This window comes from Heptranchias perlo, chromosome 18, assembly GCF_035084215.1.
Source record: "Heptranchias perlo isolate sHepPer1 chromosome 18, sHepPer1.hap1, whole genome shotgun sequence".
Taxonomy (NCBI): Eukaryota; Metazoa; Chordata; class Chondrichthyes; order Hexanchiformes; family Hexanchidae; genus Heptranchias; species Heptranchias perlo.
Window position 1 is genome coordinate 20,475,670 of NC_090342.1, and position 23,796 is coordinate 20,499,465.

General features: G+C 38.6%; 1 protein-coding gene across 2 annotated transcripts in view; it reads left to right on the top strand.

Annotated features, from left to right (window-relative positions):
• The window catches only part of lemd3 (LEM domain containing 3), a 47,297-nt gene extending 25,284 nt beyond the window's left edge, over positions 1-22,013 (top strand). Inside the window, exons 3-14 of one of the 2 annotated variants that reach the window (XM_067999476.1) lie at positions 857-923; positions 7,443-7,519; positions 10,069-10,148; positions 10,264-10,409; positions 13,399-13,500; positions 13,676-13,778; positions 13,892-14,070; positions 17,847-17,928; positions 19,172-19,277; positions 19,437-19,515; positions 20,234-20,330; positions 21,346-22,013. In XM_067999476.1, coding sequence (XP_067855577.1) covers positions 857-923; positions 7,443-7,519; positions 10,069-10,148; positions 10,264-10,409; positions 13,399-13,500; positions 13,676-13,778; positions 13,892-14,070; positions 17,847-17,928; positions 19,172-19,277; positions 19,437-19,515; positions 20,234-20,330; positions 21,346-21,352 — 1,125 coding nt within the window. In that variant the 3' untranslated portion in view covers positions 21,353-22,013. Of the gene's footprint in view, positions 1-856; positions 924-7,442; positions 7,520-10,068; positions 10,149-10,263; positions 10,410-13,398; positions 13,501-13,675; positions 13,779-13,891; positions 14,071-17,846; positions 17,929-19,171; positions 19,278-19,436; positions 19,516-20,233 lie in introns of both variants that reach the window. The other variant, XM_067999475.1, reaches the window with a different exon arrangement.
• Positions 22,014-23,796: the final 1,783 nt, after the last annotated feature.

A 23,796-nucleotide genomic window follows, 5' to 3' on the forward strand; every position in this document is an offset into this window, starting at 1 on the left:
CGTGACATTTTCTTACAATGTCCACTTGAACTGTGAAAAATACCAGCAGTAGAACTTTAACTATTGTTCTTCCAAATTCGGGTTGTGTTTGGCGAGACCACTGTGAGCTGTATAATGCCGAGAGGTGAGAGCAATTTAAAGGGGTGAATTAAGCGTTTCATACAAGGAGCATATCACATATTAGATCACATTATCTCAAATACTCTCTTCCACGCCGCCACCCCCCCCTCCCCCCACTTAATGTATTGGTACTAATACACTAATTGCACTTAATGACAATGCTCTTTTACAATGTCTTCAGAATATGTCCATTTAGGGATATTGAGGGTGACCTGAGGATTGTAGTAACATTCAAGAATAATGTGAAGAAATATAATGGCATTTTCTATGCATATTACATTTATTTATAGGGACATTTTGTGCTTTTGCTCTGCTATTTAGCAATTACTGATGCCAGGTTCTTGTTTAGAAAAAATGGATGGAAATAATAAAAAGAAGACTTTTTTTAAACATGCAATTTACATAATCATGTAACTTGCATATGAATTTGAAATGGTATTTTTTTCCGAAACTTTTTTTGTTCTGCAAGTATAGTTAAATATTTGGTTACTTAAAAGCTAACGAAAAATTAGAGAAAAGAAAATGCACCCATTTATGCTGTGGGAAGGAGAAACACAGCCAAACTTTTACAGTCCGACTTGTTTTTTTTTTAAATCTCTGCATTCTTCAGAATAGGTTTCTCCTAAAATGCATGCCTCAGTTTTCCTTTAAAAAATTAACATTGCGTGGAGTGGTTGCATTTGTTCTGCAAGCTGTAGACAACTACCAGATAACTTTTGAATTGTATTTCATTTAGGTTGAAGAAAGAAGGGTAATTTTGATTATTCTTCATAGACTGCATGATCACCTTGCAAAAATAGCAGGTAAGGCCTTAACTTTTTTGAACTTTTTTATATATATATATATATATATATATCTGGTCATTTGATACCTTAAGGCATTTGTCACAAAGGCACACTTTTGGCTGCAGTCAACTAAGTAGATGCTGCACTTTCATGTGCAGTATAAATATGGATAACTGGCGAGATTAGTATCTCCAGTTTGTATTTCAAAACCATTGTGTAGACTTAGATTGTTTGAGGTACTTTTAATATTTGTTTACATTTCTTGGGAGAAGATTCAGTTGTAAATAAGGTTAGGAGTGGAAAAACCATGTCTTTTTGTGTACAGTATCTTAACAGCTGAAGCATAACGCAGGAGATCCATTGGCATTAGTGAATTATACCACAAGAATTAGTTTAATTAGATCTTCCAGGCTGCAAAGCAGTGACAATGTAAGACATACATTTTTCCCCCATTTCCAATTTTTCCCCTTCCCATCCTTACACTGGGGTGTGTTTCCACAGGCAAAAAGTTGCACTTTGTTACCAAAGTGGCTACTATTCATGTGAATGCTGTCCAACTGTGGAGGACATCACAGCTAAACCCAATCCTGTCCACGCCCAGCATCCCCCACACAGTTCCAGTAGGGGGTCACTGCATAGCAACCAGGAGTGGAAATCCTGGCCAATTGTCTCCCCCTTTTATGTTAATCCATGGATTCTAAGACCAATTGTAGCAGCCCTGTAGCTGTCCTGCCTTAGCAAACCACATGTACCGGGGACTCAACCTGTGATTTTACTGGTCTGCCTGGCTCAAAGACTGAAACTTTGACCCTAAATGATTGGGATGATGGAAATTGTTTCATTCAAAATTGCTTTATGAAATCAATATCTATAGTTTTTTTCAGGGGGGGGGGGGGAGTGGTAATCATCTATGTTTTACTTTAGGAAAGTTGGCTAATTTGAGGAATTTAATTCAAGGTAATGAACCAATGGTAATTGAAAAGAAGGAAGGGAATGTAAATTGAGGTAAGGACGACAAAATAAGAAACGTAAAAAATCTTGCCGAAGACCAGAAAGGAAAATCGCTGCATTTAAAATAAGACAGTGACAAGTAAATATGGCTAAAATTTCTAATTTGACCAACATTCAAGTATACAAAGGCCATTGATAATTTCTGTTATCAAAAGCCCAGTTCTGATATGAAGTTTAGTTCCTATGTTTCTATAGTGTGTGCTAAATTCCTTTTTTAGGGTATTGATAGTCATTACAGTGTGTGCAGGAAGTTGTCATAGATAATGAATGAGAATATTGTCAAACTTGTCAATCCAAAATTTTTAATCTGACACTTTCTGTGGTGCAGTGTTGATAACATGTTTTGACAATACTGTTTTATTGTACGGGTGGTAATTTGCTTCAATATCAATTGAACAAATATTGTGATCGATATTAAATTTAACTTCTGAAATTCCGTTTTCTCAGATACATAAAAATTCGGTTTCCCAATACAGCTACACTTCATATCTATTAAACCACTCCACTCCACAATACTGCATTATATGGCAACATTTTTGGCTTGCCCTAGTTAGTGTGTTTTATGATTCAAGATCTGTGAGTGCTGAGAAAATACTGAACAATCAAAGTTACATTTTCAATTTAATTGTACTATCTGTGCAGCATGAAAAATTTATCTTTTGGCAGTAAACGTATTCACAAATCTGGTGTGGTGATGTTAGGGAACTAAATTTAGGGAACTAAATAGATGGTGGCACATTTTGAGTGCCACACAATGTGATAACTTCACACCCAGAACATTTCCTTCTGCACTTTCCCTTCCATTCTGGAGGTAAAGAAGATAACATCAGCAGCAACATAAGACCACTGCAATACCACGTCCTCTACGAATGGTGGATAGCTGTTGTACGCCTTGGTGGATAGCTGTTGTACGCCTTGGTGGATAGCTGTTGTACGCCTTGGTGGATAGCTGTTGTACGCCTTGGTGGATAGCTGTTGTACGCCTTGGTGGATAGCTGTTGTACGCCTTGGTGGATAGCTGTTGTACGCCTTGGTGGATAGCTGTTGTACGCCTTGGTGGATAGCTGTTGTACGCCTTGGTGGATAGCTGTTGTACGCCTTGGTGGATAGCTGTTGTACGCCTTGGTGGATAGCTGTTGTACGCCTTGGTGGATAGCTGTTGTACGCCTTGGTGGATAGCTGTTGTACGCCTTGGTGGATAGCTGTTGTACGCCTTGGTGGATAGCTGTTGTACGCCTTGGTGGATAGCTGTTGTACGCCTTGGTGGATAGCTGTTGTACGCCTTGGTGGATAGCTGTTGTACGCCTTGGTGGATAGCTGTTGTACGCCTTGGTGGATAGCTGTTGTACGCCTTGGTGGATAGCTGTTGTACGCCTTGGTGGATAGCTGTTGTACGCCTTGGTGGATAGCTGTTGTACGCCTTGGTGGATAGCTGTTGTACGCCTTGGTGGATAGCTGTTGTACGCCTTGGTGGATAGCTGTTGTACGCCTTGGTGGATAGCTGTTGTACGCCTTGGTGGATAGCTGTTGTACGCCTTGGTGGATAGCTGTTGTACGCCTTGGTGGATAGCTGTTGTACGCCTTGGTGGATAGCTGTTGTACGCCTTGGTGGATAGCTGTTGTACGCCTTGGTGGATAGCTGTTGTACGCCTTGGTGGATAGCTGTTGTACGCCTTGGTGGATAGCTGTTGTACGCCTTGGTGGATAGCTGTTGTACGCCTTGGTGGATAGCTGTTGTACGCCTTGGTGGATAGCTGTTGTACGCCTTGGTGGATAGCTGTTGTACGCCTTGGTGGATAGCTGTTGTACGCCTTGGTGGATAGCTGTTGTACGCCTTGGTGGATAGCTGTTGTACGCCTTGGTGGATAGCTGTTGTACGCCTTGGTGGATAGCTGTTGTACGCCTTGGTGGATAGCTGTTGTACGCCTTGGTGGATAGCTGTTGTACGCCTTGGTGGATAGCTGTTGTACGCCTTGGTGGATAGCTGTTGTACGCCTTGGTGGATAGCTGTTGTACGCCTTGGTGGATAGCTGTTGTACGCCTTGGTGGATAGCTGTTGTACGCCTTGGTGGATAGCTGTTGTACGCCTTGGTGGATAGCTGTTGTACGCCTTGGTGGATAGCTGTTGTACGCCTTGGTGGATAGCTGTTGTACGCCTTGGTGGATAGCTGTTGTACGCCTTGGTGGATAGCTGTTGTACGCCTTGGTGGATAGCTGTTGTACGCCTTGTCCTCTGTTTTGTATTAGTCTTGATCCATTTCCACAGTTAAAAGACAACTTCCCAAATGTACAAAATAGTTGAACCCAGGCAAAAACATTAAAATTTCAGTCCTGCCACCATAAATCACCAAAATGAATTTTGTAATTCACGTTGCATTTTCTTGCAAACTGTTCCCCACTGAAACTGCATATCAGACACATCCCTGACAAAATTTAAATCACAGCAAACTTAAAACCAGTTGAACAACTAAATTATTTAATGGGAACTGTGGCAAATATATAACCCTCATAGGACAGAGCAGTGCAATCAAACTGTGTAGTAATACTGGCATAGATTTTAATTTTCACCATCGAGCGTTAAACTGGCAGCAGCGGATCAGCCGCCCCCATTATACGTGTCATCCGGTTTTCCTTTCCATTGAAGTCAATGGAAAGGAAAATCAGATGTGGTGTGTAACGGGACCCATTACTGTCAGTTTAATGCCCTGTGGTGAAAGTTTAAAATTACCCGCTGTACTGTTTTCACATTAAGAACCTTCCATTACAGCATGTACTTTTTCTCAGATCATTTAAAAAATAATGCTGAAATGTGCACTATCTAAATATTAGTAGAGCCAGTTTTTGCTAATGGCTGGGTTTATAGTGGGGACTGACTTGATAGCCATCTGTTATTTATCTACTAGGTGGAGCAGAAAGGATGATTGTCCTCATAATTAAGGGTGTGAATGTGGTAGGAAAATTGGCATTTTGTGTATTTTTTTATATTCTCGCTCAGACTGACTGGTTTAAAACAAAACTGAGTAGATGAGATCATTTTTATTTTGTATAATACCCAGTAATTGCATTTCGATAGCAAATGCATTTCGATAGCAAATGTCAGTTTTAAAAAGTCCTGCTTTTAGATGTAGTGTACTATATCTTGGGCTTTTCTATTGGTTCAGCTGGTTACGGTTGTGAGCAGCTGAGCTGTACAGACCAGAAAGATATTAAGTTTGACCTGGGCTGTGCTGAGTTCCCTGATCTTGGTTAGGGTGGCAGCAGAGGCACCACAATTGCTTCAGTTACCCCTAGGTTTGGGAGGTGGAGTGGGAGGGGGGGGGGGGGGGGGGTGTGGAATTGTTCAAGATTCCTTTCCTGATCACTATAAAGTGATCCCTGCTGGAAATGCACTTCTGTGGACATCAGGTGAGGAATGGGATCAGCTCAGCCATGTCATCCCTGTGATAAAATAACCTGCATGAGAATCTTGTTGCCTATAAAATGAGTTCCTCAATTAAACCAATACTTAATGACTTAATTATCGTTTATAATTGTAACGTCAATTCCTGATTGCAAGTTAAAGGGGCAAGCTTATGTTAATTCATGTGATCATCTCAAACTTAAAGATGCTACATTCAGTTAAGTGCCATAAAGCCACTCCCCTTGGACTCTTGGCTTGTTTTGGAGCTGGGTCTGCTACAAACTGCCCACCATTCCTGTTTTCACAGTCATGTAAGAAATGACATTTTTGTAACTAAACCTCCTCTTTGAGTTTCCAGCTATCTTGACAGGCAATTTTCTCTTTTCCTCGGATTTGATTTTTAAGTAATAGTCATAATAGAAACTGTTGGCTCACTTATCATAAATATTCTATACTTCAACACCAAGTTGATTCCTCAACAACTTTCAGTTGTTTTTGCTTTCCATCCAATTATGGGATACTTTCTCCCAACAGATTTGGTTCTGTTCAGCTGCAGCTTATACCTCCATATGTTTATATGACTTCAAGGACTGACTTGACTTCAATAAGTTAGTCTTTGTTAAATGTTAATCAGTTTTATAATGACCCGTCCTTCATTGCTGTTGGATTAATTTTAAAAACTGCATGATAGAATTTACTTGTATGTGTGATTACTTACCCCACCCTTAACAATATAGTTGAAATTTTGATGTAACACCTTTTGCACCAGTTTTTTTTATAAAGTTCACCCCTTTTTTTGCTGTACAATGATATTTGCATGTTTTTTATAATTGCATGCTTCTGCATTGAATCCACAACCACTTCTACATAAGATTTTTCTGTCTAGATATTGTTCACATTTCTAGTTACTTTGATTTTTTTGGGGGGCTAATTTTCTTTGATTTTTCTCCCCTGGCATCCAGCTATCCTGTACCTTCCCAAATTGTCTGTTTTCTCATAGGTGTGCCTAAACAATGAATGTGCATGGGGTGTTCAACTGTGTGTGGGGGGGGCGTCACAGCTATTATTGTCCTCACTAGATGTCAAAAAATGTGCACATTCCATCAGGAATCACTGATTAGGAATTAGGAGCATGATCTGTGACACATGTTCGCCCTTCTCACCCCCAACAGTTCCAGCTCAGATGCACGGAGGCAAATTGTAGTACTTGAATTGCTGCCCATGCTGAGATTAACTAGTTTAGTATAGAACAGGAATCAAGCCCTGGACCTTTTATCTGAATGTCTTAGTAATCCACTGGGGGCTCATATTATAGAGGTTTTAATTCTGATGCATCTAGTATTGAACATTGATTCACTTTTGCCAAGTTTATTTCATTATCAAAACAGTTTGGTAGTCCATGTATATCTGTATATGAAAGACTTTTCATTAGATGCTTGTATCTGAACATTGATTCCTTGCAAGCCCAGATATAAGTAGCCAGCATTGTTGACTGTATCCAGCTGTGTACCATTATATAATGGGTATCAAATTTAGCACCTGTGCACTGCAATTAGGTGCTTGGGATCAGGGAGTATGTGACAGACAAATTTGGGTTGCAACTTATGGTCATAATGACAAATATGAGTAATGTATTTATAAAGGACACTTTATTTAAAAAAGAGAGGCCACAAATTTGGATGGGATAGAAGTGGAGCTGAGTGAAAGATAAGAATGAAAGACAACAGTTAATGGAGGAATTAAAGTAAGTGATTAGAAAACTGAAGTAATCAAGTAAATGAGTCTGAGGTAATAGAGATGAACAGAAGGATATGAAAGGAGAATTTAAAAAAAGACTGTTTCTTTTTAGATTCTAGTCATTAATACCTGATCTATGAAGTAGTAATTAAAGATGTCAGCAGAAACAGAGTGAACTACTTTTGTTTGAGAAGTCTACAGAATTGATGATGAAGTCAAGGCAGCCCGATGACATTAAAAGCAGTGTGCTGGCATGATAGGTGTTGCATCTTGTGATTGTCAAACACGTTAGTGGGTTTTTTGCCATTCATTTTAATTCTACTTTGCATCATCTACCTTTTTATACCAACCTGATTGTGATTGCTGATGTGTTTTTTTTCTAATCCCAGGAGACTATGACTGTGGAGATCATGTCCATTATAAAAACAGAAGTCTTTCTGTCCAAGATGCTGCTGAATATGTAACTGTAAGTTATTTCAGGGTTTATCTTTTCCTTGCACAATAGCTTTCATTTTATTACATGCACTGCTTAAAACAATTCTCTGCTATAGAATACTTGTATTTCTAGTTATATAAGTGCTAAGGTACGAGAAAATCTGTATCCCTTAAAATAGTTAGAAGAAAAAATTATTAAAACCTGTTTTGCCAAGTGTTGGAAGTAGAATCTATATTGCTTGACTTTTGTATCCACTCGTGAACTAATCATAACTCATGCCCACAGCAGTTCTACTTTGAATGCACTTATTTTTTTAAAAAATTGTAATGGGGAACCCTCTTGTGTGAACAACAGCCATGAAGGTTTCCTCGAACAATTGCATGCAGACTTTATAACTATGTAGAAATTAAAATGGCTGCTCATGCAATGTTATTCTGAATAAATGTGAAAATTATAAACATTTGGATTGATGTCCTGTTCTAATTAGAATGAAAATGACCATTGGAAAACAGCTGCAATGATGATATTAACAGATGCTGTTGGTATTTAAGATGTTTTTAATGAAATGGGCAAGTGAGACCATTGTGCATTAGAACTATGTGATTGTTTTCTCATGTAAAGCTGACCATTCTAGATAAGTGGCCTGTATATAATCAGTGATTTGGTCTTGGTTGTCACAAGTTGGTGGTTTGCTTCTACTGTCAACCTCAAATTAACAATTTTTAAAAGTGGAGAAGCAGTCAGCATACATGGAGTTTGGATTTCATGTGACTGGAGGCAATTTTCATTGCTTGAAGATATATTCCATTGTTCCTCACAGAGTGAAAAGATGTGCATTTTGATTTTTACTGCAGTAATCAAAGATTCATAGAATGATACAGCACAGGAGGAGGCCATTCAGCCCATCATGCCTGTGCCAGCTCTTTGAAAGAGCCATCGAATTAGTCCCACTCCTGCACTTTCCCCATAGCTCTGCAAATTTTTCCATTCAAGTATTTATGCAATTCCCTTTTGAAAGTTGTTATTGAATCTGCTTCCACCACCCTTTCAGGCAGCACATTCCAGATCATCATAACTTGCTGCGTAAAAGATGTTTTCCTCATGTTCCCTCTTATTCTTCTGCCAATTACCTTAAATCTGTGTCCTCTGGTTACCAACCCGTCTGCCTCTGGAAACAGTTCTTCCCTATTTACTCTTATCAAAACCCTTCATGATTTTGAACACCTCTATCAAATCTCCCCGTAACCTTCTCTGCTGCTAGGAGAACAACCCCAGTTTCTCTAGTCTCTCCACGTAACTGAAGTCTTTCATCCCTGGTCCCATTCTAGTAAATCTTCTCTGCATCCTCTTTAAGGCCTTGATATCCTTCCTAAAGTGTGGCACCCAGAATTGGCCACAATTCTCCAACTAGGGCCTAACCAGTGTTGTATAAAGGTTTAGCATAAGTTCCTTGCTTTTGTACTCTGCCTCTATTTATAAAGCCAAGGGTCCCGTTTGCCTATTTAATAGCCGTATCAACTTGTCCTGCCACCTTCAAAACCGTGTACGTACACATGGTCACCCCCTTTAAAATTGTACCATTTACTTCATATTGACTCTTCTCATTCTTCCTATCATCATGAATCACTTCACACTTCTCTGCATTAAATTTCACCTGCCATGTGTCTGCCCATTTCACCAATCTGTCTATGTTCTCCTGAAGTCTGTTACTATCCCTCACTGTTTGAGTTTCATTTCGTCGTGTCAATTTTCGACAGTCATACAAATTCTTCCTGCCCTCCTTGTAGAATGAAACACCAGATTTTAAGAAAATAGATATCTCTTGTTTGGTTTTTTTGTCATGAAGTAGGGCTTTTTGATAAATGGAATGAAACTAAATCATTGTTAATCAAGAATGGAGCCTGATGTGAGAATTTGAAATTTGTCCACTGTTTACAACCACTTACCTCAGTCATTTGGCCGTTGCTCTTTTATTGTTAACAGCCCTGAATTGTAATTCAGTTGTGACAGTTTGCAATTTTTTGTGACTAATACTTTGAACAGACTTGTAATCTGTATATAGTTCATTATTCTACAATTGGTCAGCAGTATTTTTAACTCGAGATTTATTAACTCTCTAAGCCAATTTTTTTTCTTTGTGTACTCATAGGTTATGAAGTGATTGACATGATTCCTCCTTTAATTTGCTTGTATGATGGTAGAAATCTGATATTGGTGCAGAAGTGCCACTTGGTTGTTGGTTACTTTGAAAAGCTAGAATATTTGCACAATTAAGTGGGTTGTTAATGGGTATGATTGAGCAAAATGGTGATGGCTTTTTGATGCCAAAAATTTGGTTTAAGGGGAATCCTTTTATAAATAACTAAGTCCCACTTTCTGCAGAATTTTTGGGTGAGGGAGAAATTAGATTTTCTTTGTAGTTCTGTACCTAACTAGTTAATACACATGCGTTACATAGATGTTACCAATTTTAAAACTACCTGGATATGGTTGATAGCCTGATAAGCATGATCTCAGAATTCTAAAGGTGTATGCTTTATATAATTAAAATTGTTTTTTTTTAATATTGATTTATACAGGTCCTTGATCCCAATCATGAAGAGAAATTTAATGGTTCACTCCAGTGGATTTTACAGAGTACAGATGACTTTGGTATAAAGTGAGTGAGTTTGTTCATTGAGGGTGGATCTTGAGCCCAAAACCTATTTGCAGTTGCAAAAACATTTTCAGAGCAACAGGCCCAATAATAATTAGGTCTTGTCTTTAATGAACAGATTGCTTGGCAGTGACTCAGATGTAGAGGTAAATGATGTGAGTGAAATACAGTACCTGGAATCCACCCATCCACAGATGTCATTCATCTGCCGCTTTCGTCGTGCATTTTTAACTGTACTTCACAGAATGTTTATATTCCTCGTAGGTGAGTTTCACAAATGTAATACTTTTTCCAGTACTATAAAGTAATGCATCTTATGCTTGGTGCTAAAAATTCATACTATTATCAGATGGTTTCTTGTGTCTTGCATTATCAGTTTAATGTGCATATGAGTATATTGGATAATGGTAGAAACATACAATATTAATTTTGTGGGATACCCAGGTTGCATGACAAGGACATCATTTTGTAATGAATAGTACCAAGATTTGCAGAATACTAAAAATTAGTGATTGGAAGTTGCATGCCTGACGGTCTTAAATAATTTTTAATCACTTATCTTCCTTTCAAAAGTGGGCCTCAACATGAACTTTTTTGAGCAGGTTAGTTGGGGAAATGATCAACAAATTTTTCAGGCCAAATTTCTTGATGAATTCAAGAAAGGTTCTTACACCCAAAACATTTAACAAATCTGCAAGTGCATGAACCTATCTTTTTGTAATATTTAGGATTATGTGGCAATTCAATAGAACATTCCTCCCATTTAAACAGGCATGATGTGGAGATGCCGGTGATGGACTGGGGTGTACAAATGTAAATTAAACAGGGCTGCACATTGGTGCTGCCCACATACTTGGGGAACCCAGAAGTAATTTGAGCTGGGGGGACGGTGAAGGGAGGAAGAGGGGAAAATGGAGGCACCACAAGTATTTCCCTTATGGCCAGTGGGTGGGGTTTGTTTTATTTTAGCTGTTGTGAATAGCATCATGCCTACAAATGGTCTTTCCACTTTCTCACCTCCCTTCTCCCATTGGGGTTATTGTTCCAAGGGTCCCAGCAGCCCTTTAATACCTCACATAATAGGCTACTCTTTAAGGCCTGATGTCAGCGACCTTATTTATCTTGGCCTGGCCCAGACTTCTGCATTTTCCAGCAGGGATTGCTGGACAGTGATCATGTTTCCTCTCTCTAGCTCAGAGCCACTAAGACTAATCATTGTACTCCCACTAACGCCCTCAGCTAATTTAACACGGTGTAGGAATCATATGCCTCCTCGCACTGTGCTTGCTGATTTACTCTCCTCCCTATCTATTTTATATATCCCAGTCTCCACTTTTCCACCCGTGGTACATACTAGTGGCTCTCGGCAAGAAAGTTGGTCATACTGTTGGGAGGTGATACTATTCCATCTTCCTTGTATTCCGAAACTATTCTGTTCCCACTACTGAGAATAGAGCACTTTCAACACAAGTGAAGCTGGGATAGCCCTCTTTGCTTCCCCCACCCCCATCCCGACTCATTAATGTTTACTGACTCTCATTAAAAGAGCAACAAGGAATATCATCCATCAGGAGGCCAAAGTGGGGTGGGGGGGTTGCTGTGCAAGAAAGGGACTTGAAAGTTCATTGAGACTTGGCGAGGAAGCCAGAGGAAGTGGGACTTGAGCATGTTTTCATAGGAAGAACTGTACAAAGTTTAAAAATGCAGCCAGCTACCATTTGTAGGCATGATGCTATTCACAACAGCTAAAATAATACAAACCCCACCCACTGGCCATAAGGGAAATACTTGTGGTGCCTCCATTTTCCCCTCTTCCTCCCTTCACCGTCCCCCCAGCTCAAATTACTTCTGGGTTCCCCAAGTATGTGGGCAGCACCAATGTGCAGCCCTGTTTAATTTACATTTGTACACCCCAGTCAGGACCGGCATCTCCACATCATGCCTGTTTAAATGGGAGGAATGTTCTATTGAATTGCCACATAATCCTAAATATTACAAAAAGATAGGTTCATGCACTTGCAGATTTGTTAAATGTTTTGGGTGTAAGAACCTTTCTCAGTGTGGCTGATGATCGTTAATATTGTAAAAAGAGTATTGACTAATCAGAAGAGCAGAAACCTTCCTGTATTATGCTTAGAAACTACAAGAGAGATAGCTGGGGAGCAGAGATTTTTGTGTAGGCGTTCTCTTTCCCTTCCAGTCTGTAATGATGTACATGGGATGGTGGACTGTGGGCATCACTCAACTCATATTGAATTTGAACTTCACAGTTTTTTTTGGACGGTGGTGGGGGGCAGTGGTGAGAGGAATGAACAAGAGTTCTGCATAAAAATCTCCCAGGCTGCCTGTGACCAGTTTAAAAACATAAGACAGGAACCTGGGAAGAGTGTGGGCCACCAAAAGATTTTTGAGGTGTAGATGGTGAAGCAGGACTCATTACTTCTGACATCTAGTGACGATAAGAAGCACCCTTCCCCCATCCCGAAGGCTAAGTATAGTAGATTATGTACAGGGTGAACCTCCTCCTACTCTGTGTCCATGCCCAGCTGCACCAGTATGAACTTTTCTATTTCCCATGGCAGCAAATGGTCTTTCAGTTCGACTGCAAGTTGTACCAAATGATCTGCTGAAGAGCTTTGCTCACTAAATCTGGGTTGAGACTGACCAAACTAACTTCGCATCGGACTGTTACAGCCAAAAGAAAAGGTGGAAACTTTCATCCAATCAGTCTGGGTTCTATTTGAACCCAGTTCTCAGAGTTGAAAGGACCATTGTGCTTTTGAGTCCCCAGATATTCAGGAGACATTGCTTTTCCTGTTGCAAGAGAGCAGTACTATACCGTCCTACAGAAACTACTTGTGCTGTTCTGTCAGATGCCATGTAAAAGGGGAGCTTGTGAATCTAGCGACAGTTCATAAGACCCATGAAAATGTGTCTTTGCTGCCACCAGAACAGAATAAGTCAGGCAGTTTATTTTGAAGTGCAGCTGATTGATAGAACCATGCATTTGGTGTTGGCTGCAGTTTTATAACTTAAATGCTTAAGGTGTTCACTTATTTATAGTTGTCTGAAGTTTCAAGTGTTTATAAATAAAGCATTAATGCATAGTGTAACACATTTTTGAATGTTAGGCTGCTGAATTCAAAAATATATTTGAGATACTGGCTGTGTATTGCTTTTTCAAATTTAAAACAATGTTCAATTTTATTGGAGCTTCTTTGATTTTAATTGTATTTATTTGTAACACTTGTAGGTGTGGGAATTGTGTGGGGAGTGCTTCATTACATGAAGTATCGTTGGCAGAAGGAAGAGGCAGAGACGAGACAGATGTATGACATGGTGGAAAAAATCATAGGTATCTAGCACTTGTAGATTGTGCTTAAAGGCTAGTAAAATTGACTAATAAGACAAATTGATGCCACGGCCTTTGTTTTCAATTTATTATCAAAGTCTATTTAGATTGTGATGATGAATGCAAGAAATGCTTACTAAGTAAATGGTGGCTGACACTAGTTGATTTTTTTGCTTAGATGTTTTAAGAAGCCATAATGAAGCTTGCCAAGAAAATAAGGACTTGCAGCCCTATTTGCCTGTTCCCCATGTACGTGATTCACTAATACCACCTCAGAATAGGTAAGACAAGTTAATATTATAGAACAAAAACTGAACCTTCAACTAATACAACAGTTCAAAATTTTTTTCACTGCATTTCTGTAGTAAGCAGTTTTTTATTTGGAATTTTGCAGGAAAAAAATGAAAAAGGCATGGGAGAGAGCTGTGGATTTTCTTGAAACCAATGAGTCTCGTATTCGGAAAGAAACCCAAAGAATAGGAGGAGGAGATTTCTTAGTTTGGAGGTGGACTCAACCACCTTCAGCTTGTGATAAAATAACAGTTGTACCATCCAAAGTATGGCAAGGAAAAGGTATAAATTTGGCATATAATGTGTGTGTGTGTATATGTATGTATGTGTGTATATATATATATATATATATATATATATATATTCTCCAGTTGTGCTTTTTAAAAGTAAGTGCTGATCAGTCTAACTTTTGACAGTAAGTTGTGAAATGCCATTTTTTTTTAGCTGGTCTGCTTGGCATGGTTCATGTAGCTGATCACATGATTTGGTGGTTCATAGCATTAACGTTAAGAACACATTGCACAGACTCGATTTTGCATAAATAGTTGCAAATTATTGGTTTTAAAATGGATTGCAATTTATCTGAAAATATGTGAAGTGCATGATGCTCCATTTCATAGCTGATTTGATATGGGCAAGATTTTTTATTATATCGATATTCCCCATCTGTTTTAATCAATATTTGGTGTGACACATGTCTGTCCATCCAGCATATACACCCTAACCCCATATTTCTGTGTTGTACTTAATAGGCTTCTGTGAAGATATGATTTAAAAGAAAAGTCTCCCCATATATCACTGGGATCAGTTAGTAACTGGAAAGATGAATTCTTCATCCTCCACACACCATCAGAGTTAAGCCTAGTTTGGTTTAGATCTGGAGAACTCATTTGTTTAAATTGCACATAAAAATGTCGTGACGTTGCAGATCGGCATTAACAAACATGGTCTATAAAGCTCCAGGACCCACGCCACTGCACCAGTTTGTTTTTCCCCAGCTGAAAAGGCTGTGTTTTTCCTCAGCTAAAAATAGTATGTTTCTGCCCCTCTTATTGCAAGGCCCCAGCCTCTCCACAGATATAGATCAGCTTAGATGGTCCTTATAATTCACAATTGCAGGTTTAATTTTTTCCAAACTGTCTGCATCCTAGGAATTGGGCATTGGCACTGATTAATACAGATCAATGCAACTGCAGAACAACAAAAAAAATACTGTTCACGATGGGACATGCATATGAATAAAGCAAAAAGAAAAAGAAACCGATCATGACCTTAGCCTATTTACAGGCTCCACTTTAAGCAGGCAAAATAAACCAGTACAAATAAGGGACTGAGGCACAACATTTGGTATTTTAACACATTGCAATGTTTTTGCCTCCCTCCCTCCCCTCCCCTCCCCTCCCCTACCAAAAGCTTGGTTGTTTATCATTTGGTACATCTGGCAGTGATCCGTAGAATAGGCTGTCTGAATAAAAACAAGCTAATTGCCTTCACAGTTGGGACAGTATATTGACACCAACTTATGTCAAAAGCTTAAATACTGTGCTAAATATAGTAGTCCATTAATGATTATGGATGGGTGAGCTGTTGCCAAAACATGACTGCTGCTCACCACATTTGCTTTGCGTTCTCAGCCAGCACCTGCAAATAGTGGGTAAGTTAAATGTTGTTCAGGGCAAAATGGAGAATTTGATAAAAGCAGAATTTGACTCTAAGTTACTAATCCGAATGTATCCATGCTTTCTCTGTTGGGTGGCAGTGAGAACTTGCTGACCTAGATCATGTCAGGGGAATGCTAGCCCCAATCAGTGGGAACTTGTTGGTGCCAATTGCAACACATGTCAAAGGCAAAATATACCCCTTACTCCAATGACTGAGATTTTTTCAGGCAGGCAGTATTCAACAAAAAAGATTGAGAGAATCCAGAGTTGCTCTGAAGTCCCCTCTACCAATGGGGCCTTTTGGGTCACTCATGCAGTGGTAGTTCAAATACGGTGTAAAACCAGAGTTGAGGGAATCACCAAAGCCATGCCCGCTACCAAAAGCACTTATAATAAACCCTGAATCAGTACCCCCTCAGCCGCCGCCATCTTGTCTGGAGGAATAATTAACCCAAGGCAACCCACATGATCTCCATATCTGAAAAGTGGTTGATTAGGTAGAGCAGGGTTTCTCACCTTCAGCGATAGAACCTCAGTTAGTTTGTCCAGTAAAAGTGGAAAAAATATTATGCAGTTGTGTTTTATAAAGTTGGTTAGTTCTGTAGCATATCCCTCATATTGTGTAGCACCTCTGGCATGAATGCTAAATTAGTTGAACACCCAGTTCTGTTTGGGTTCATATGATTTATTTCAGGGTCTCATAATCTATTCATACTTAATTCATAAGGAGAATGCCTGTTCTATTTTGTGCAAGTAATTTGGAACCTGACTAGAGTAGCTTTCACTTGTTTTTAATTTAGACCTTAATAATGTGCTTCACAAGTTAATTCATCCACTGTTTGAACCTCTGAATATATGATTCTTAGTTTTGTGTGCGATAAACTGCAAGATTAACTTCAGATTCAGCTCGGAGTTTGTGAACTACAAGTTTTTGTAGCTTAGTCATATTTGATTTGGTATATTAACCAGGGTTTTTTTATGATTCACTGAGTGTTTACAAAAGTTGCATTCAGGAAATAGTTATACAAAAGTTTTATATGCCACCAAATCAATTGCAAGTGGAGAATTGTTTTCATTTTGTAGATACTCAGAGCTTAAGTTACTTTGTGTCTCATTTGAAGCAATTTTGGAAGTCTTATTGGTTAATTTTTTCTTATCGTTGAAAGACCCAAAGCAAATCTGTGATCAGGCAGTGGATAGTGGAATGCAATCTGCACTGCTACCATCTTGTAGGGAAGAATCTTTGCGCAGTTTAAAGGTCATTCCACTGCTGTTTCTTTGGCATTTCAATCAAGTTGCAATTGTATTATAGTAGATATAAGGCTGCCACATGAAGTAATGTCCACACGTTTACTTAGCATTACTATCTAGATTTGAGTGCTGCATATGGCTGTCTTTGTCAGGTCTGTCCTGGCAGCTGGTGTTACGGTCCCTCTGTAGGGGCATCCCTCCTTCTGAATTTGGGCTACTTTTAGTACGCTGCTACATTATGTGAAGAAGAAAAATTACCCACCTTGCAAGGTTTTACATTTTCTTTTTGAATAGATGCATTCTTCACAAATTGCAGTCCCACTCAGCCATCGCTTCATGCCCTACAGTGCTGTAGTTTTTTTGAGAGCTAGGGCTTGGTACTTAATCACTTCCAGTTTAGCTTCAGGTCAAAACAAACTAACCCAATGGCCCAGGTCCTAGGGCTTTATAGGATGTGGTAGCAAACAAGCACCTGACACTAATAGCTTGTGATGTCATGACAGAATATTTTGTGTGCACTAAGCAAGATGGTTTCCCAGAGTGAATGAAGCTAGTCTTAACTCCTTTGGTATGTGGGGGATGCAACAATTTGAATTATGAAGTCCTTACAAAGTATATAATTTAGCCTTTTTAGGTTCAATTTATAGTAGTTGCAATGCTGCCATGTGGAATAATGCTCACGTGGCCTTGATGGCAAGTGGCAGCAGACATTTTGACAATGGGGTGGAAGGGCATTGCAGGCAGATCTGATCCAGCACTCATCTGATGTCCACACGTGCATACTGCCAGGAATTTGATGCTGTACAGCAATAGGGAGTGGGAATCCTCAGGACTCTCATACGCCAACTAAAGCCAGTTACAATGGCCCAGTTCCACAGTGGCTGAGATAACTAACTTGGTGCAAATGAGGAATCTTCAGGAGCAATCCTAGCAGTACATTTGCCCACAGTCATTAGGACACATGTTCCAGACACAAGTTTTTGTTTCTTGGCAAATGAACTCTTAACTTAAATCAGCTAATTTGAATGCACTAGTGTTTTCATAGTTCTTTGTACAGCTGGATGTGGTCGATTTTTGTAGAAATATATTGAGAAATTGTGTGTTTTTAGTGTAGCATGAAATAGATTCTGAATTTTTCTTGTGCAGCCTTCCACCTTGATGGAAGAAATTCTCCACCTAACAGTTTGACACCCTGTTTAAAGATTCGCAACATGTTTGACCCAGTTATGTAAGTACCTGATGAGTTGCGGTGATTCTACTGAGTTGTGCAGGAATACTGCAGTTTTCAAGCGATCATAGGTGTACCAGCACGTTAAAGATGCAAATGTGTAACCAGTTTTATGTTGTAAATAAAAAATAGCTTGCAAATTGTAATGACACACATTCAGAAGCTTTCGTTCTATAAGTTGACGTAACTATTGAAACTAGTACAAGTTAAGTTTAGTGTTCAGCTGTCATTTTTATCTGATTATCAAAGTTATAGGGGTAAAGGCAAGTTCAAAGTCAGAATTTCAGGTTTCTGCTGCTGAGTTGATATTGATTTCTCCTCAACCCAATTTAATTTATTATCTTTTCAATGCAAAAGTATTGATGCACTAATGTAGCGTGTTAGAATGCCAAGAAATGGGTTTGTAGCTGCACTTCTGCACCCTCATTTTTATCAGACTGAGGAACGTGGATAGACACAAAGTAGTGATGATACTTAACATAATTAATATAATCATTTTATAATAGTACTGTAATCAACTAAGCATCCATTGAAAGTTCTTTTTTAGCCATTTTGTTTAAATGTATGAATTAAATTCGAAAGATTAGTTATGCAAGAAGATTTTTTTTTCATTGCCCATTCTGCCATACCTCCGCTTCAGTATTTTGTGATTTCCTGATTGGTTAAAGGATGCCCAAGTAAAATTATTCTCTGTACTTTCAATTTCCCGTATCAGTTCTTTTCAAACTCTGCTATCCTGACAAATCTCGAAGTAGGATTCTTTTAATAGGCCTATCTTGATTCACACTAGAATGGTAACAAATTCAAGGTATAGTAGTAGTGCTGGCTTAGTGGGCCTGCTGCTCCATTAGTTTTTCTATGTGCTAGCAAGAAAATGAGTCACAAGATAGGAATGCACAAAGAGATTTGGAAATGGAGATGAATTGCACAAAATGGCCAAATTTTAAGTTTCAGTAAAGGAGATTTAGGCCTAGTTATACAACTAATATAAAACTCCTATCTGTAGGAATAGAAAGGAGAACGTGATGCATATATGGGATTGTTCATACCAATCATTGCATAATCTGAGTTTAGATATTCATAGATCTAAAGATGAACGGCCAGTGTCTGTCCTACTAAGTCATCCGATTCTCTGAGCTTGTAATATTTTTTGGTTGGTTTCTATTGTACTTGAAATCTATATTTTTCCATTTACTTCTTAAAAAAATACATATTTATCGTTAATTCTTTCTGTATTTTACAGGGAAATGGGTGATGACTGGCATGTTGCAATTCAGGAAGCAATCCTAGAAAAATGCAGTGATAATGAGGGAATTGTTCATATTGCAGTGGATAAAAACTCACGAGAGGTTGGGAGTGCTACCTTTTTATATGCAGATACTCTGATTTCATCTTGATGTCTGGCTGTGTGCCTAACTGGTTTACTTAATGTCTGAGAATTTTTCTTGTAATTGATGTGGTTTCCTTGTTTTTGTTCGAGCAGTAATTTCCCCTCCTTTCTGCTGCAGGGTTGTGTGTACGTAAAGTGTCTCTCTCCAGAATATGCTGGCAAGGCTTTTAAAGCACTTCATGGCTCTTGGTTTGATGGTAAGATGCATTAAAATTTAAGTTCCAAACTACAAAATAACTTGCCGAATTCAAAACAGGAAATTTTAAACAAAATCTGGCTTAGAGTTCAGCATCCTATTAAAATCAACAATTGATGCCAGGAACCTTTCACAAGGAATAAAGCTTAAAGGGCAAATCAGTCATGCTCTGTTCACCCTTTTATTGCTTTTACATGTATACTAGCAGCCAGAGTAGTGTTTGGTGGGTGGGAGGGGTTGCATTGCACTTTGGAATGCAGTACACTGCTACAGAAAACAAGATGCAGATTTACATTTGCAGTCCTACCTCTTGTAAGTTAACTATCTTAGCCTTGCTGTTGTGGGGGAAGTGTCATGTAGAGGCCCAGCACTTCCCCATATAAACCAGAGAGATGGGCATTGCCAAAATCTACTTTTGAGCATCAGTGGGGCAAATTTTACCTTCTAAAGTCTACCAAAACTGTTGCTTTTTCCTTGGATTGCAGTATGTTGTAGCAATTGGGATTATTATTTTTTAGCTGCACTTATGTTTGTTGGTGGTAGCTGTTTTTTTTAAAAGGCCGAAGTAACGGAAATGGTGAAGCTTTTTGTAGTCAATTGCTGCTAATTGTGCAATAATGCACAATTCACCAAAATGCATTGTAGTGAAAAATAAACAATTGTTTGCATAATGCATACTTGAGTCTTCATTTAATGAACTTAACGTTTTTGTTTTTCAGGAAAACTAGTGACTGTAAAATATCTGAGACTAGATCGCTACCATTATCGTTTTCCTCAGGCTGTCCATTGCAACACTCCCTTAAAGCCATCAAATAGGTACATGAATTCAATGTCGCATCTGCGTCTTCGGACCAACACAGCTAACTCACAAGGAGCCTCATGAGACCTCTCCTACCCCTGCCAGTACTGTTATACTGCAGCAGGAGAAGTACTGCTTGAATGCTCTGTCTTCCTTTTTATTGCTTTTATATGTACACTTTTTGTATTATAAGGAGTGCATCTTTTGTGTCAAGATGCCAGGAAGCTGGAGAAAATTTCCAAAGGAGCTATCTGTAGCATTGGTGTATTGGGGGAAAAAGTAGTGGCAAAGAAGTAAAACAAGATACGGCTCTCATACAATGTTTATTAATTCTTAGGCTATGGACTGGGCATGAACAGTTTTGTTTACTGGAACTTAAGAATGATATTTTTTAGGAGTATATTAGACATTAATCATGTACACTACAGTCCAATCAGTATTTGACCACAGAGCTATAGGAGAGGATATCAACAGGTCTCACTTGACTGCTCAAAACCTTTTGCATTTTTATACTATTGATTTGCAGTGGTTGAATGTAAATTTGTGTGAGCAGTTTGGCACACGATATTCATCTGATAGCTACAGATAGCATAGTAGGGAAACTTTATGGGTAATAGCAGGGAGAGAGAGTACACAAAAAATATAGGGCACATTTCAACAGAGCTGTTTTAAATGAACTTGAACACCAATAGGGACAGCTTTATGGTGTAGCTGTCTGCTTGACAAGATCTGATTTTATTTTGTGTACTAAATATATCTGGATTAAATATGCATTAAAATAGCACTATCATGCAGAAAGGAGAAAACCAGCAGTGTTGTGTGAAGTGTCACAGTTTGCAGAATGACAATGTGCAGGTTACTCTAAAATAATGCAAAACAAAATATTTACTTATGTATTTTGATTAGCAACTTGGTCTGTCCTTCGTTAATAAGTAAATACAAGCAACCTGAATGATGGAACAATTTGCAGAATGAGTATAGTTTTACACATTCATTAATCCTGCTTTTATTCACTGTTTATTCTGAATTTAGGTCGTAATCTGCAGTTAAGAGCGTTTCAGCATGGAATTGCACAAATGCACAATTTACTGAGAGTAAACATGATGCACACTGCCTGCAGCAGAGCCTTACTGTGCCTTACCTTTGTGTGCTTGATACAGGCACTGTATTGAACAGGAATGTAGTTTAATTCCCAGTTTTAAAGTGTTCCACTTAGAAAACTAACCAGTTTGTTCTGTACAGCTTTTTGTTGCACTTTGGTTAAAAAGTTGTACTAAAAGTAAAGCAAGGAATCTTGCTGTACCTTGTGTGCATCGTGTGATGGTGTTGATATTGTTCATGTTTTTTGGGCCAACCCTTGGTGCACCTGATTGTTGATCTGTTGTAAGAGTGAATGTAAAAGTGGATGTGGCATTTTTTTCAAGAAAAGGGGCACCGCTTGATGCAGATGCATCTTTGAATTTTCCAGCTTCTATGATGTATTTCATTTTATGTAAACATTGTACATTTATATATTGTAATATGTACCATTATGCAGCTTATTTTGCTTATAACTGTTAAGATTGACAATATCCCTACCTGCAAGACAGATGGGAAGGTGTATAATATCCAGAAGTTCGAAAAGTTCAGATGTTTAATGTAATTTGTCATTTGTCTTGTAAAAACAACTCTAATTAAAGGTTTACTAGGGGTTTTTAAAATGCTGGTATTTGCGTCTATTTATAATCTTTGTTTCAGTTGGTACAGTTATTAAGGTTTATTATCTTGCCTCAAGCACCTGTAAAGTGAAACGTTTCCAAATCATTATCCAGTGATTACTGAACAGCTTAATTATAAAACCCCTTTCATGTAACAAAACATTCCAGGAGAGAAAGAACTTGCATTTCAGTAGCACCTCATCACATCAAGATGTCCCAAAGCACTTTTACAATCAATAGATTACTTTTGCAATTGCTATGTAGGTATACGCAGCAGGCAATTTGTGCACAGCATGGCCTCGCAAATGAATAAAAGACCACATTTGTAGCAATGGTTGGGGAAGGAATGTTGGCCAGCAGACTGGGAGAACTTGCTGCTTTTTGAATAGTGCTTTGGGATTTTTTTTTACAGTTACCTGAGCAGGAAGACGGGGCATCATTTTAACATCTTATCCAAAAGACTCTGCCTCTGACAATGAAGCACTCTGTCAGGGTTGCACAGAAGTGTTAGTCTACATTATGTGCTCAAGTCTGTAGTAGAGCTTGAACCCAAAACCTTCTGACTCCGAGGCAGGAGTGCTATGAACTGAGCCAAGTCCCAAAGCACTTGACAGGAGTGGTGGACACTGAGAAAGAAATAGGAGAGAAGTTCTATCAAGCGGTCGAAGAGAATTCTAGAGCACAGGGGTTAATGGCTGAAAGCTTTATCACCAGTGATGAGACAGATGTCTGCTAGGGGGCAGATAGTAGAACTGTGAAGCTCCTTTCGTGCAACAATATTACGTTCATATATTTGTACCTTTTTAAGGATTTAAAGATGCAGTGCTTTCTGGTATACTTTCACACTATTCAACAGCAAGAAAATGGTTTCAATTATCCTACAATAGGGTATTTATACAGTATAGTTGGTGAATGAAATGGGTTTTTAAATTAAATTTGCACAGTATGAAGTGTTTTTCACATTTGCTAAATCTGGATTTTTTTTTAAATGGGCAAAAAGCAAGAGAATTTATATGCTCATTGTATTCAACATGCTGTTGAGCTGTTTTGAAAATCAGTGGTCTGCCTGTCCACTTTTTAAGAGATTTCTAGCCACTAGATTAATCCATAATACTGTGATGTTTCCACTACACTTTCCCCCACTGACCAGTTCAGTTGCAATGTATCAAAGTAAAAAAGGCTGAATAAAGTTTGTAACTGAAGTTTTAAAATGTAAGTTTCTCTTTAGTTTTAAGCAATTACCTGTCTGTGCAAGGTGTGCTAAGCCTTTCCCAACACCTGACATCTATAGTGTGTTTTTGGTTTGGTTTGGTTTGACTTGCAAACCATGATTTTGGTGTTTCAGAAATGACTTGCCAAACTGCTGAATTATCAAATGGCTGACAAAGCCACTAAAAACTGGTTATGGATGGCCTATGGATTGTACACTGCAAATTCTTAAAGGTAAGAGATGTATGGGTTATCTTATTTCAAATGCTGACTTGGGTAGTTTATGGTATGTGCAGTAGACCTTTTGGTGAATGAGGAATAGTCCACTTTTGGTACTTTTAATGTTTCCCCAATTAAGAATACTGTTTCATGTTGTAACATGCCGTTTCTATTCGATTTTAACTTATTTTTGTTTTTCAAGTGAAATGTCAATACTGGGGACAAATGAACATTTTTCTTTTGACATCCAATGCCAAATTCAACATAGCCAAGTCAGATATGGAAGGCCACATGCAAAGTAAGTTTCCCTCTACTGTACTTCAACTGTAGTCTAGGCATATAGTGCAGAAATTTGGGG